The sequence below is a fragment of the Bubalus kerabau genome, chromosome 18 (genome assembly GCF_029407905.1).
Source record: "Bubalus kerabau isolate K-KA32 ecotype Philippines breed swamp buffalo chromosome 18, PCC_UOA_SB_1v2, whole genome shotgun sequence".
Lineage (NCBI taxonomy): Eukaryota > Metazoa > Chordata > Mammalia > Artiodactyla > Bovidae > Bubalus > Bubalus kerabau.
The window spans coordinates 12,392,927-12,405,249 of record NC_073641.1 but is presented as its reverse complement, the minus strand read 5'-3'; the positions used below and the strand labels follow the sequence as shown (position 1 = coordinate 12,405,249).

The 12,323-nt window shown below is 35.3% G+C and overlaps 1 protein-coding gene across 1 annotated transcript in view; it reads left to right on the top strand.

Moving 5' to 3' along the window:
- SLC30A5 (solute carrier family 30 member 5) overlaps positions 1-12,323 on the top strand; it is a 33,613-nt gene that overhangs the window by 14,551 nt on the left and 6,739 nt on the right. The window contains exons 3-12 of the mRNA XM_055554513.1: positions 156-222; positions 1,652-1,737; positions 4,444-4,531; positions 7,510-7,597; positions 8,823-8,899; positions 9,123-9,293; positions 9,804-10,092; positions 10,265-10,473; positions 11,099-11,256; positions 12,076-12,205. Of these exons, the coding sequence (XP_055410488.1) occupies positions 156-222; positions 1,652-1,737; positions 4,444-4,531; positions 7,510-7,597; positions 8,823-8,899; positions 9,123-9,293; positions 9,804-10,092; positions 10,265-10,473; positions 11,099-11,256; positions 12,076-12,205 (1,363 nt within the window). The remainder of the gene's footprint in view (positions 1-155; positions 223-1,651; positions 1,738-4,443; positions 4,532-7,509; positions 7,598-8,822; positions 8,900-9,122; positions 9,294-9,803; positions 10,093-10,264; positions 10,474-11,098; positions 11,257-12,075; positions 12,206-12,323) is intronic.

Below are 12,323 nucleotides of genomic sequence, written 5' to 3'. Positions count from 1 at the left end.
GGTGGAAGCCTTATTAAAATAAGTGTTGTTCTCTAGTATAATTTCTTCAGAGGCTAACATATCCTTCAAGTTCTAGTATATTTAAGTGTCTTTACTTTAAACCATACGTTGTATATAAGATTAATATTAATTTGTTAATATTTCAATATTCACAGGACTGCATTTTTTATGGTTTTGTTTCAAAAGCCTTTTTCTTCTGGGAAAAGTATTACCAAACGCCAGGTAAGTCTTTTGCAGAATCCTTTTGTCCTAGAAGGAGACCAGGAGGCAGTGTTCTTTCCTTGATCAGGGTTACTTATTGAATGATTTTAGGTGCACAACAGAACATTTCAAGAGTTAACTTGCTCTTGACTTAGCTTTTCAGAACTGAGGCTTTAAGAGTAAACTATAAAATGCTAAGATAATGAAGTATTTAAAAATGTAGTATAGGGTAGAAAATGTCTCAAGCATCCATATAATTATTTTCTTTAATACACGATCCATATTTTGAAAAGATTTACAAATCAGGCATGTAGACATGCCCACAAGACTAGGATAGATGTCACTAGGGAACAGATGAAGCATAAGGGTTAAGAACAAGGCATTTGGAGTCAGACAGATTCTTGGCTGTTGTAGTTACTAACTCTTACTTAAAGTAAGTTACTTAATTTCTTTACCTTCAGTTTCTCACCTGAAAATGCAGATGGTAATGCTTTCCTAATGAAGCTATGAGGAATAAATGGATTAATATATGTAAAGTTCTTTAAATAGTGCTGGACATGTTGTGAGTGCTAAGTCGCTTCAGACTCTCTGCAACCCAGTGGACTGTAGCCTGCCGGGCTCCTCTGTCCATAGGGATTCTCCAGGGAAGAATACTGGAGTGGGTTGCCATGCCCTCCTCCAGGGGATCTTCCAAACTCAGGGATCAAGCCTGCATTTCTTACGTCTCCTACATTGGCAGGCGGGTTCTTTACCACTAGTGCCACCTGGGAAAACCCAAGTAGTGAGTATGCAATGCATACTAGCCGTCTCCCTTGTCATCACTATTATTTTCTTTAAGCATCTGAGGTTCAGGATGCATACCCAGAAATGTCCTACATTCTGCATAATCATCTCACATTACCACTTCTTTGGACAGCACTTATACCCTACTACATGTTTGCTTTATGCCACAACTTAGAAACCTGTGCTATGATTTTTTATTAGAAAGAAATTTAAGTACCTCTGTTTTAGAGGACCAAGAAGATTTTTTAAAACAGGATTAATTTTTAAACCCCATCTTAACTCCCCACCCCCCGCCCTGCCCTGCCCTCTTTTCAAATAATTGGAGAATTGACTATTCCTGCTGGAGAAGAATTTAAAGACTAAAACATTTTATGTTCCTGGCAAACTTGTGAGAACTAATGTAAAAAATGGAGAAAATTGTATATAGAAAAAGATTTCAGGATCTAGCACCAGAGAAGAATATAGAAAATGCAAAACAGAGTAATATCTTGTAAATCTAGATTTAATCAAGACATCTTAATAATTTCTGCTTAATTTCAAAATATGTAATTATTTGGCCTTTAAAATATTTGTGTTACCATTATCTTCCCCTATGTGTTTTGTTTAAGATTTTGAGATATCTGGCTAAACATGACTGAAATTTTTAATTTTTTGTTTCCATTTTTAGTGGATCAAAATATTTAAACATGCGATTGCTGGGTGTATCATTTCACTCTTGTGGTTTTTTGGCCTCACGCTTTGTGGACCACTAAGGTAAATAGAAATGCATGTTTTGAGTGTTTTTATTTCTTCATTTTGAATATTAGTTTTTTGCCATTATGTTTTATGTCAAATTTTTTTGTCAGTTATATACAAATGCTTCTTTCACTTCAATAGCATGGGGTACAACTAAGTGAGCATACATGTATATTGAGGACCTGTTTAGTCTGTGGACTATTCTTTGTTGAGTAGCGTTAATGTATTGTTCATGATCTGTCATAGACATTTTAGTAGAGTCCACCAAACAGTTTCAGAAAAATTTTAGCATAAATGGCTTTTTTGTTATTCATTGATTATATCCATTTTAGCAGCTGATTTTAGAGATGAAAAGTCTAAAATGGTAAATAAAATCAGCCGATAACGAGGAGAGCAGAATCTTTTAAAAATGCTCCCTCCCCCCACTCTGAAAGTCCTGTAGTACCACAGAAGGTATGTGAAAGGTATGGTCATAAACAAATGCCTTGGAAATAATGTGCCAGTCGTCAGATTGAAGATGCGTTAACTCGCGTTTCATATTCCCCGAAGTCTATATAGATTCTTTTATGTAAATTGGTCAGTTCAGGGGGCAAAATGCTTTAGGGCCACTTAATCTAATAAGAATTTGATAGGTGCAACTGTGTCTAAGTCTTAATGTTTCTCTCTCTCAAAATTATAAGAAAAAAGTACCCTGCCATTGATGAGGGAGGAAAATGGGGACAAGAAGCAAGGAGTAAGCTGAAGGGTATTCTAAAGAAATTCACTCAGGGTGATGGAGTGGACAGAGTAGAAGGTGATCAGTGAGACCTGCTTTGTGAAAAGGCTTTCTCCTCTCCCAGCGAATAAAGGAGCTCTGGGTTGTCTCCCTTTAGCTTGTTTACCCTGTGCTTTTCGAAAGGGAATATATAGAACTCCAGTGTCGCATCGCTGTCCACAACAGCAGTAGGATCCTGGAGTGGTGGGAAAGCTGGCTGGAATTTTTCAGCTTGGGGAAAGCCTTTTCAGTTTATGTTTAAATATGACTGACTGATAATTTCTTACTCCTAAAGTGATCCTGTGGTCTGTTTGTTACTAAATCACCATCACTGAGTGTCAGGGAAGGAAGGGGGAAAGTTGTTAATTCTTACTTGGCTCCTCATTGAGTCATCTGTTTCTGCCCTTACAACCCTCAGTACCACCAGCTCCTCTGCCAGCGCTGCCCCTCTCATTCTTTTACTAAAATCGTCATTCAGCTTCTTGATCATAGACTTCTTTGGTGTTTCATAGCCTGTCGTATTTCAAGTTACTGTCATTCTGCTGATATATTTAATATATATATAAATATATGTATTTGTATTTATATAAATATATATAATATATATTTTTATATATAATATATATTTATTTTTTTAATTGTAATTTCCCAAATGTTAACAGAACTGAAATAATCACTGCCATGTTTTCATTACAGATTTTTGAGTACAGAGGAAAAATGAAAATTTTCTTAATGAGAAGCTTAAGATCTGTAGATCCTATAAGCTCCCTTCAGCTAGCAATAATTTTTTAATATTTCATACATATAAAACAATAAATCTAAATAAATATGAACATTCATGTGTTACCCCAAATAAAACCGTACCAGTTCTTCTGGTGTCTTATGAATCCCCCTCCTGATTAAATCCCTGTCTCTGGCTACCATCAGATGTAACCAGTATTTCTTTTTTGCAGATTTTTTACTTGATATGAATAGAATTACATTGCGTGTACTTCTGTGCAGCCTATTTTTTACATTCAGTGTTATGTTTGAGATTTGCTCATTTTGATGCATGTAGTGTGTGTATATATACACATATGTGTATATAGTTCTTTGAGTTTTATGTTAGCTTTTTGAAATATAATTCATATACCATAAAATTCGCTCTTTTTGTCTCAGTCCATTTGGGCTGCTGTAACAAAAATACCATGGGCTGGGTGACTTTAAAAAAAGGCACATTTGTTTCTTACGATTCTGGAGGCCAGGAAGGCCAGGATCAAGGTACAGGTGACTGGATGTGTGATGAGAGACCTCTTCCTGGTTCATAGAAAGCCATCTTGTTTCTTCACTGTAACCTGACATAGCAGAAGGGGCAAGGGCGCTCCCTTTGGTCTCTTTTTATAAAGACTTTAATCTCATTTATGAGGGTTTCACCCTCATAACCTTAAGCACCTCTCAAAGGTGTTCCTTACCTCCTAATACCGTCATGTTGGGGATTGAGTTTAACCTTAGGGAAAGGAGGGGGACACAAACATTCAGTCTGCAGCACTTCTAAAGTATACAATTCTGTATTTCTTAGAATTTGTGTATATTCATGGAATTTCCTTCATTTTTACCACTGTGTAATAGTCCTTTGAATGGATACATTCTATATTATATTACCCATTCTCTCATCAGTGAGTAGAAAGGTTGTTTCCAGCTTAGGGATATCGCAAACAATGCTGGTATCTTACAAGTGTTTCCTGGTACATGTATATAAGAAATATGTATGATATAATCCTACAAGTAGTATTATTAGATATTTGTAGTTACAACCTTCTAAGATACTTAATGCCAGAATGTTTTCCAGGGCAGCTGTGCATGTTTATTTTTTCCATAATGGTTTATGAAATCAAGGGGAAAGATGTTTGTTCTTCTCCCTTAATCGGTTGAATTCCTGCTTCCTGATACAGATCAGACATACTTCATGAATCACGGTGTTTTGTTTGTAGGACCTTGCTGCTTTTCGAGCACAGTGATATTGTTGTCATCTCACTGCTCAGTGTTTTGTTCACTAGTTCTGGAGGAGGACCAGCAAAGGTAGAATTTTCCGTTATTTGAAAATTGAAAGTATACAAGTAAAATATTATCCAAGGCAATAAAATAGTATATCCTTTCCCATTTAAAAGAATGTAGAGGCTTTTTGCTAATTATAAATTTTTCTCACAAGTGTTCTATTTTTTACTGTTTATTTTGAAATCATTATAAATTCCTGCATATGTGTGTGTGTGTGTACTAAGTCATGTCCGACTCCTCGAAACCCCATGGGCTGCAGCCTGCCAGGCTGCTCTGTCCATGGAATTTTCCAGGCAAGAATACTGGAGTGGGTTGCCACTTCCTCCTCCAAGGGATCTTCCTGACCCAGGGATTGAACCCACATCTCCTGTCTCCTGCACTGCAGGCAGATTCTTTACCACTGAGCCACCTGGGAAGCCTAGGAGGCTGCCAATACAGTCAGAGAGGTCCCTGTGGCTTCACTCAGTGTCAGCAGTAGCTTCTTACCAGCTCAAGTACGCTGTCAAAACCAGGAAACTGACATCGGTACAACCCATAGACAGTATTCCGATTTCACCAGTTTTACATACACTCTGTGTGTGTGTGTGTGTGTGTGTGTGTGTGTGTGTGTGTATGTATGTGTGTGTTTAGATTTGTTTAACCATCACGATAGTCAAAGATACAGAACTGATCAATCACTGCAAACATCTCCTTCATGCTTTACCCGAGCCCTCCCCTATTTCATTCTTAACTCCTGTACATCATTTTTGGAAAAGATGTCCCTAAAAACTTGTTATATTTAAAGTTTGATGAACATTTGCCAAGTAGGCAACCGTATTCATCTTATATAATTTAAGTATTAATTTATTTTTAGTAAATTTATCAATATGCAATTAAAAGTTCTTGCAGCTACAATACTTTTACTTACCAAATTAAATGCTTCCTGTGTTACACAGGAAAGGAGAAATAAAGGCAAATAAGCTATAACAGTCTCTTTTCTGAAAGGGACTTTCTGGCTCAGTAGTGAATAAAATAAAGTGACCAAAGCAATATGCCAAGTAGAGCAAAGTGAGTCCGCCCAGCTTGTACATTTCAGATTGGATCTATGGGTATTAAAGTATATGCTACTATTTAATCTTTTCCCTTCACTCACAGAGTATTCCAAAATAAATGTTAAGTGTACTCACAGCGTACTCCAAAATCAATGTCAAAAAATCAGAGAAATGTCAAAATCAAAATCAATCAGCGTACTCCAAAATCAATGTCAAAAAATCAGAGAAATGTTAAGTGTACTCACAGCGTACTCCAAAATCAATGTCAAAAAAAAGAGAAAACCCGTACTTGTGACTTCATAATGATTACAAACATCTGCATAACAGATACCATTGTGCAGGGACTTCCCTGGCAGTCCGGTGGTTAAGACTCCGAGCTTCCACTGCAGGGGACGCTTTCCTGGGAGGGGAACTAGGATCCCATGTGGCACAGACAAAAGAATAAATAAATAAAAATATTTGAAAAATAATTGTGCAAACTAACAATGGTAACAAATTGCCACAAAATTTTACATTAAATATATACTCACATCACTCAAATAGTTTAAAAAAATGCTGAAGATCTTCAACATAAATGAGCTAAGGACAAAGACAACTCATAAAATAAATACTGCTGCTGCTGCTACTGCTAAGTCACGTCAGTCGTGTCCGACTCTGTGCAACCCCATAGTCGGCAGCCCAACAGGCTCCTCTGTCCCTGGGATTCTCCAGGCAAGAACACTGGAGTGGGTTGCCATTTCCTTCTCCAATGCATGAAAGTGAAAAGTCAAAGTGAAGTCGCTAAGTCGTGTCCGACTCTTCGTGACCCCATGGACTGTAGTCTACCAGGCTCCTCCATCCATGGGATTCTCCAGGCAAGAGTACTGGAGTGGGGTGCCATTAACAAATGACTTTAAAACATTAAAAATTTTACTGCACTAAAAGGAGAGTATAGATCTTACATGTCCTCTCGTTAGTGTCGGTAATGAATCTAGGCATCTAACCAGAACTGTGGTGTTTTTTTTTTTTTAGTTCTGACTGTGAAGTACTACAGAATCCTCAGTGCCCTCTTTGCAACAAAAGTCTTAAGTTATAGTCTCCATGTTTGGGTATTGTTAATCTACCATGTCCTGATTCAATGAAAATTAGGAAATTTTAAATTGTATGGCTTATGTATACTGACTTTGTCAAAATACCTACCACACTAATAGGGAATTTATCAAGTACAGTGGTTATCTTGTAATGAACAAAAATCCTCATTTTGCACTTAACATTTTTATTTTCTGAAAGTACCTGGTATTACACCTGTAAATTTATAACTAGAGAATGTACAGTAGTGCTATTTAGATTGCTTGTGTGTGAAAAATTCTGAAGTATTTGCGTAAACCTGGATAGTATGTCCTTCCTCTAATTGTCTTTTATCAAAATCCTTTCCTGGAATGAGAACTTAAGAAGTGTGTATAAACCTTTACTAGATATTAGAGTTGACTGCTGATTTTCATAACATGTCCTCTTAGTTCTTTTTCCCTAGAAGAATGATAAGTAGAGTACTGATATTATTGTATATCAACTGTCTTCACTATAACTGTTGCATGTTATAGAATAAAATGTCACTACTAATTATTCCTTAGCTACTTGGGCTTTTCAGACAGAAGCAAAGTAACATTTAAGAAGATTAGTTCTGTGAACATGTAACAGTTTGTGCATGGAAATATCCCTATTCACAGTAGCAAAGACACAACTGAAGTTGTCATTATTAAGTGTCTTAAAGTGCCCTGAAAACATACTGCAGAATTTATGGGAGCTCTTTACTTTTGCATCTTACTGTTAATACTATAAATTTACATTGTATAGTATAAAGATTTTAATGTCAAATGTTATTTTATCTTTAAATAGGTATTTGAAAAAATTTTCTTTAGCATTTGTATAGTCATGGTCTTAAAAATCAACACTTGAAAAAGCCACTCTTGGTATTATTCTCTTCATTTTCAGACAAGGGGGGCTGCTTTTTTCATTATTGCTGTGATTTGCCTGTTGCTTTTCGACAATGATGATCTCATGGCTAAAATGGCTGAACACCGTATCCTTTTGCAGAAGATGGGAGTTTTTTAGTCTTACAGAAAAACAGAAGACTGGCAGAATGGGAAAGAAGGAGTAACTGAATTAAACTAATCAATCGTGAATGAAACTTTCATAGATTAATGTAGGTATTCTAAATCAGTATTCAAATAGTGAATAAATTTGTTCTAAGTTAAATATCTTTTAAAGCACCCTAAATTTTCAGCAATTTTGGGACAATGAAAGAATTTTAGAATGTTGTGGCGCTAATGTATGTATGTGTATACATATATATGTATGATTTACTCACTCAACAAAATCAATCTGTTTGCTCCCTTGTAATTTAACAATTTAAATGCTCCCTTTAGAAGGCAGTGGCAGTTATTAAATATAAACTTTTTTGAAATTAAATGCAAAAACCTTTGGCATCTTCTTACCTGAAAGAAGTTTAAATTCCTTAATCTGGTATTCACTGTCTTGCTCTAAACTATTTCCAACTCAGCCCCCCACTCCTCTCTTATACTGACTAAACCCAACTTCCAATCAAATATATCTACTCATTTTCCTCTGCAGACATGGCTTGTTCTTTCCTATCCACATACCCTTTAGTTACCTTAGCCCTCTCCATTAGCAGGTCTCAGAACACCAGTTTTGAATCTTCTGGTGATTGATACTGCCCTAAAACCTATTCATTAACTAAGACCAGTTTACTGTGTTACAGTGAAAGAGAATGGCATACTTTTGCAAAACTTTGGGTTGACTGTTAAAGAACTGTTGCCCACCCTACCCTCTTTTGCTTGCTGCTTATTTTGCTGAGGCTTATGCTATCAATGACTAAGAAGCAGATTTAGGACTGAGTTTTACATGGCATTCCAAAAGATCAACCTTAATTGAATCAGGTAGGAGTGGTCTAAGGAGGTTCCTTGTTCTCATCACTTTGTTCTAGTATGCATGCATATGTCTTTAGGAGGTTATGTACTAAAATTTAACAACTATGCCTTAAGCACTATTATACTTGTCTTGGAGACAACAAAAGAAGTATATACAAGCCATTCTAATTTACAAATCATGTTCCCTAAATTAATTTTTTCATTATTTTATTTTGTTTTTAAGGGAAACATTATTGAGGATAGTCAGGTTTGGGGCCCTCAGACTAATAAATAGTCAACCCAAAATAGTAGGTAAATTCCAGGAGGACTTCAGGATTCAAAGAGTTAAATTTTTTTCCTTTACTCCAGCTCACTTAGCTGAAGGACATCATGACAGTGCTCTAACCCACATGCTTTACACAGCCATTGCCTTCTTAGGTGTGGCAGATCACAAGGTATGTTTTCTTTTCTTTGTTCTTAACATGAGAGATTCTGAAAAGTTAAAGCAACAATAACTTTAAAAGTGCATTTAAAATTATTTACAATACTGCCAACCATTTAAGTAGTTCAGTAATTTGGGTTATGAAAAAAACATGCTAGCTCCACTTCTTTAAATATTATGTATTTAAAGCTTAAGTATTGAACTCTTCTATTAAGATTTATCTACTTTTCTCACAGGGTGGAGTATTGTTGCTAGTACTGGCTTTGTGTTGTAAAGTTGGTTTTCATACAGCTTCCAGAAAACTCTCTATAGATGTTGGTGGAGCCAAACGTCTTCAAGCTTTATCCCAAATCGTTTCTGTACTTCTCTTATGCCCATGGGTCATTGTTCTTTCTGTGACAACTGAGGTAAGAGCAGGAATTTATTGGTAATAAGTAAAATAAATTACTATTACTTATAGATTTTAGTTCAATACATTATATTTTATTTCAGTTTGATGCTGCAAGTGGCTTAAATTTCTTTGTATTTTCTTTATAGGTTTTGAAAATTTTTTAGAGTTAACTTTATTGTTTATAGGAAATACAAATCAAGTACTGTTACATTTATATACCCCTCCCATCCCTGTGGCCTGAAGGAATCAGTTAAATACTACCCAGAATAATTTAATACTTAACCAAAAACCCAAGGATTGTACATCACCAAGTATTTATAAAATTATTAAACCATAGTGCTTCTTTTTTTTAATACTTTGGGGAATACAAGGAAAATGTGCCAATATCTTATAACTCATATTTTGTCATTTTACAAGTTGTATTGAATCATGGAAATACTTGTGTACACATAAACGGATTAACTGAAATATAAGATGTGAACTTTATACCCATATGGTATTAACTTTTTTTTTTTTTAATTTCCAGAGTAAAGTCGATTCTTGGTTTTCTCTCATTATGCCTTTCTCAACGGTTATTTTTTTTGTCATGATCCTGGATTTCTATGTCGAGTCCATTTGTTCAGTCAAAATGGAAGTTTCCAAATGTGCCCGCTATGGATCCTTTCCCATTTTTATCAGCGCTCTACTGTTTGGAAAGTTTTGGACACATCCGATAGCAGGCCAACTCCGGGCTGTGGACAGAGCAGCACTCCAGGAGGGCACGGAGCACGTGCTTTCTGGAGGAGTGGTGGTCAGCGCTGTGTTCTTCACCTTATGTGAGCATTTCCCCTAGCGGCTCATTCATTCAACTGGGGAGTGTGTTCAGTGCTTACATAAGTGCTGAGAGATACTGTTGGGTTCTGTAGGTTAAACTTTTTAAATTTTTGTAATATATGTGTGTGTGTATATATATATATATATATATATTTTTTTTTTTCCTTTTTTTAGCTGCCAACATCTTATCATCTCCTTCTAAGAAAGGACAGAAAGGTACCCTCGTTGGATATTCTCCTGAAGGAACACCTCTTTATAACTTCATGGGTGACGCTTTTCAGCATAGTTCCCAGTCCATCCCTAGGTTTATTAAGGAATCACTAAAACAAATTCTTGAGGAAAATGACTCTAGGCAGATCTTTTACTTCTTGTGTTTGAATCTGGTAAGAGTTTTAAATATTAGTGGCATATCTTGAAAGCTTAAGCTTTTTTTTTTTTCTTTTTGAAGGCTTAATCTTTTAATTTTGACCGTTCTGGTGTAATTTTTGTTATTCCCAAATAATTTTAATAGTTAGAGGTGGGCTAAAATATTTTCTCTAGTAGAAAGATTCCAGGATCATATTCATACTGCTTAAACACTTTTGAGGTATTTTAGAGACATTGGTTTCATGTGCCATTCAAATCAATAGAGTAGCTTATAAAGATTCTAATGTACTCCTTATGGGATCTCACTCCCAACCAGATTGCTAACATTTTCTAATCTAGTTTATTGAGTTCTACAGACATGTAGATAAAGCTATCTCCTTTTAAATAATTTATAAGATGGACATATCTGATTTAGCATGATTTCTTACCATTTATATGAAATGAGATTTCTTGTATGAGAATCAGTTAAGTAATGAAAGAGGCAGTATATCTTCAAGTAAGCTTTGGGTAATTAAGCATTAAATTCCTTATGATCAAATTCTGATAAATTTATCTTAAAACAGTATTTCCCAATTGTTTTTTGGGGAAATAAAAACTATTCCCCTGTTGTTGTTTTTTGTTTTGTTTTGGAACATGTTTTAGCTTTTTACCTTTGTGGAATTGTTCTATGGTGTGTTGACCAATAGTCTGGGTTTGATCTCGGATGGATTTCACATGCTCTTTGACTGCTCTGCTTTGGTCATGGGACTTTTTGCAGCCCTGATGAGCAGATGGAAAGCAACTCGGATTTTTTCCTATGGGTAAGTACACTGACTATCAAGGCTTGTGTTAATAGCAAATTCCATCTCATGGGATAAAATTCTACTACCTTGAATACAAATTTAATTTTTCAAAGCCTAATTTTTCTTTAAAGTAGATAAGAGGAAATAAACCAAGCATTTGATAAATACTGAATGGCAGTAAGCTTAAGACCATACTCCCTGACAAATCCTTCTCATAGATAGGTAGCAAAAATCAGTTAAATAGTGAGCTGTTTGGCCAGCGGTGTTTCTTTGAGGTCATGGAATGTGCATGATCATTCACGTCTTTGCTGTTAGGAAGAGAATTCAAACTTTGAAGTGATTATGCATGCAGTATCCTTTCATTAAGTGAATCATTCAGTGAATACTAGAATCCCTGATTTGTTCAGAGTATTTTGATAAAGACCTACTGTAAATAGGTTTATAAATTCAGCTTATTTTCAGCTGTTTATATTTTGAAAGATGAATGAGCCAAAGATACAAAAAATCTTGATACAAGTTGAATCTGTGTGTTGTGACAGATACAGAGAACATCAAAGTCTTGAAAGAGAGAAAAGTAACTTCTTGCTAAGAAATTAGGACATCTTTATATAAGAGGGGACACTGAAGAAGGCCTTTGATAAACACATAAAATCCCAAAAAACATATAAACCTTCCAGCAGTAGTATGATATTTAAAATCTTGGTAATTTTCAAGTCTTACTGTTTGTGTAGTTGAAAATCTGGACTCATTTCCTCATTTATAACATAATAATGTTTATATTTTAAAAATACTTCATTTGTCAACTTCCTTTTCTAAAAATATATTCTCCATTTTTAGGTATGGCCGAATAGAAATTCTCTCTGGATTTATTAACGGGCTTTTTCTAGTGGTAATAGCTTTCTTTGTGTTTATGGAGTCGGTGGCTAGGTTAATTGATCCTCCGGAATTAGACACACACATGTTAACAGTAAGTCTTTTCATTTTACTACTTAGTTTCTACTCATGCAGCTTTTTCCCTACTGTTTAACTACTTGTAATTATTGACCTAACAAGGTTTTATTTTTTTTTTTATTTAACTCAACATA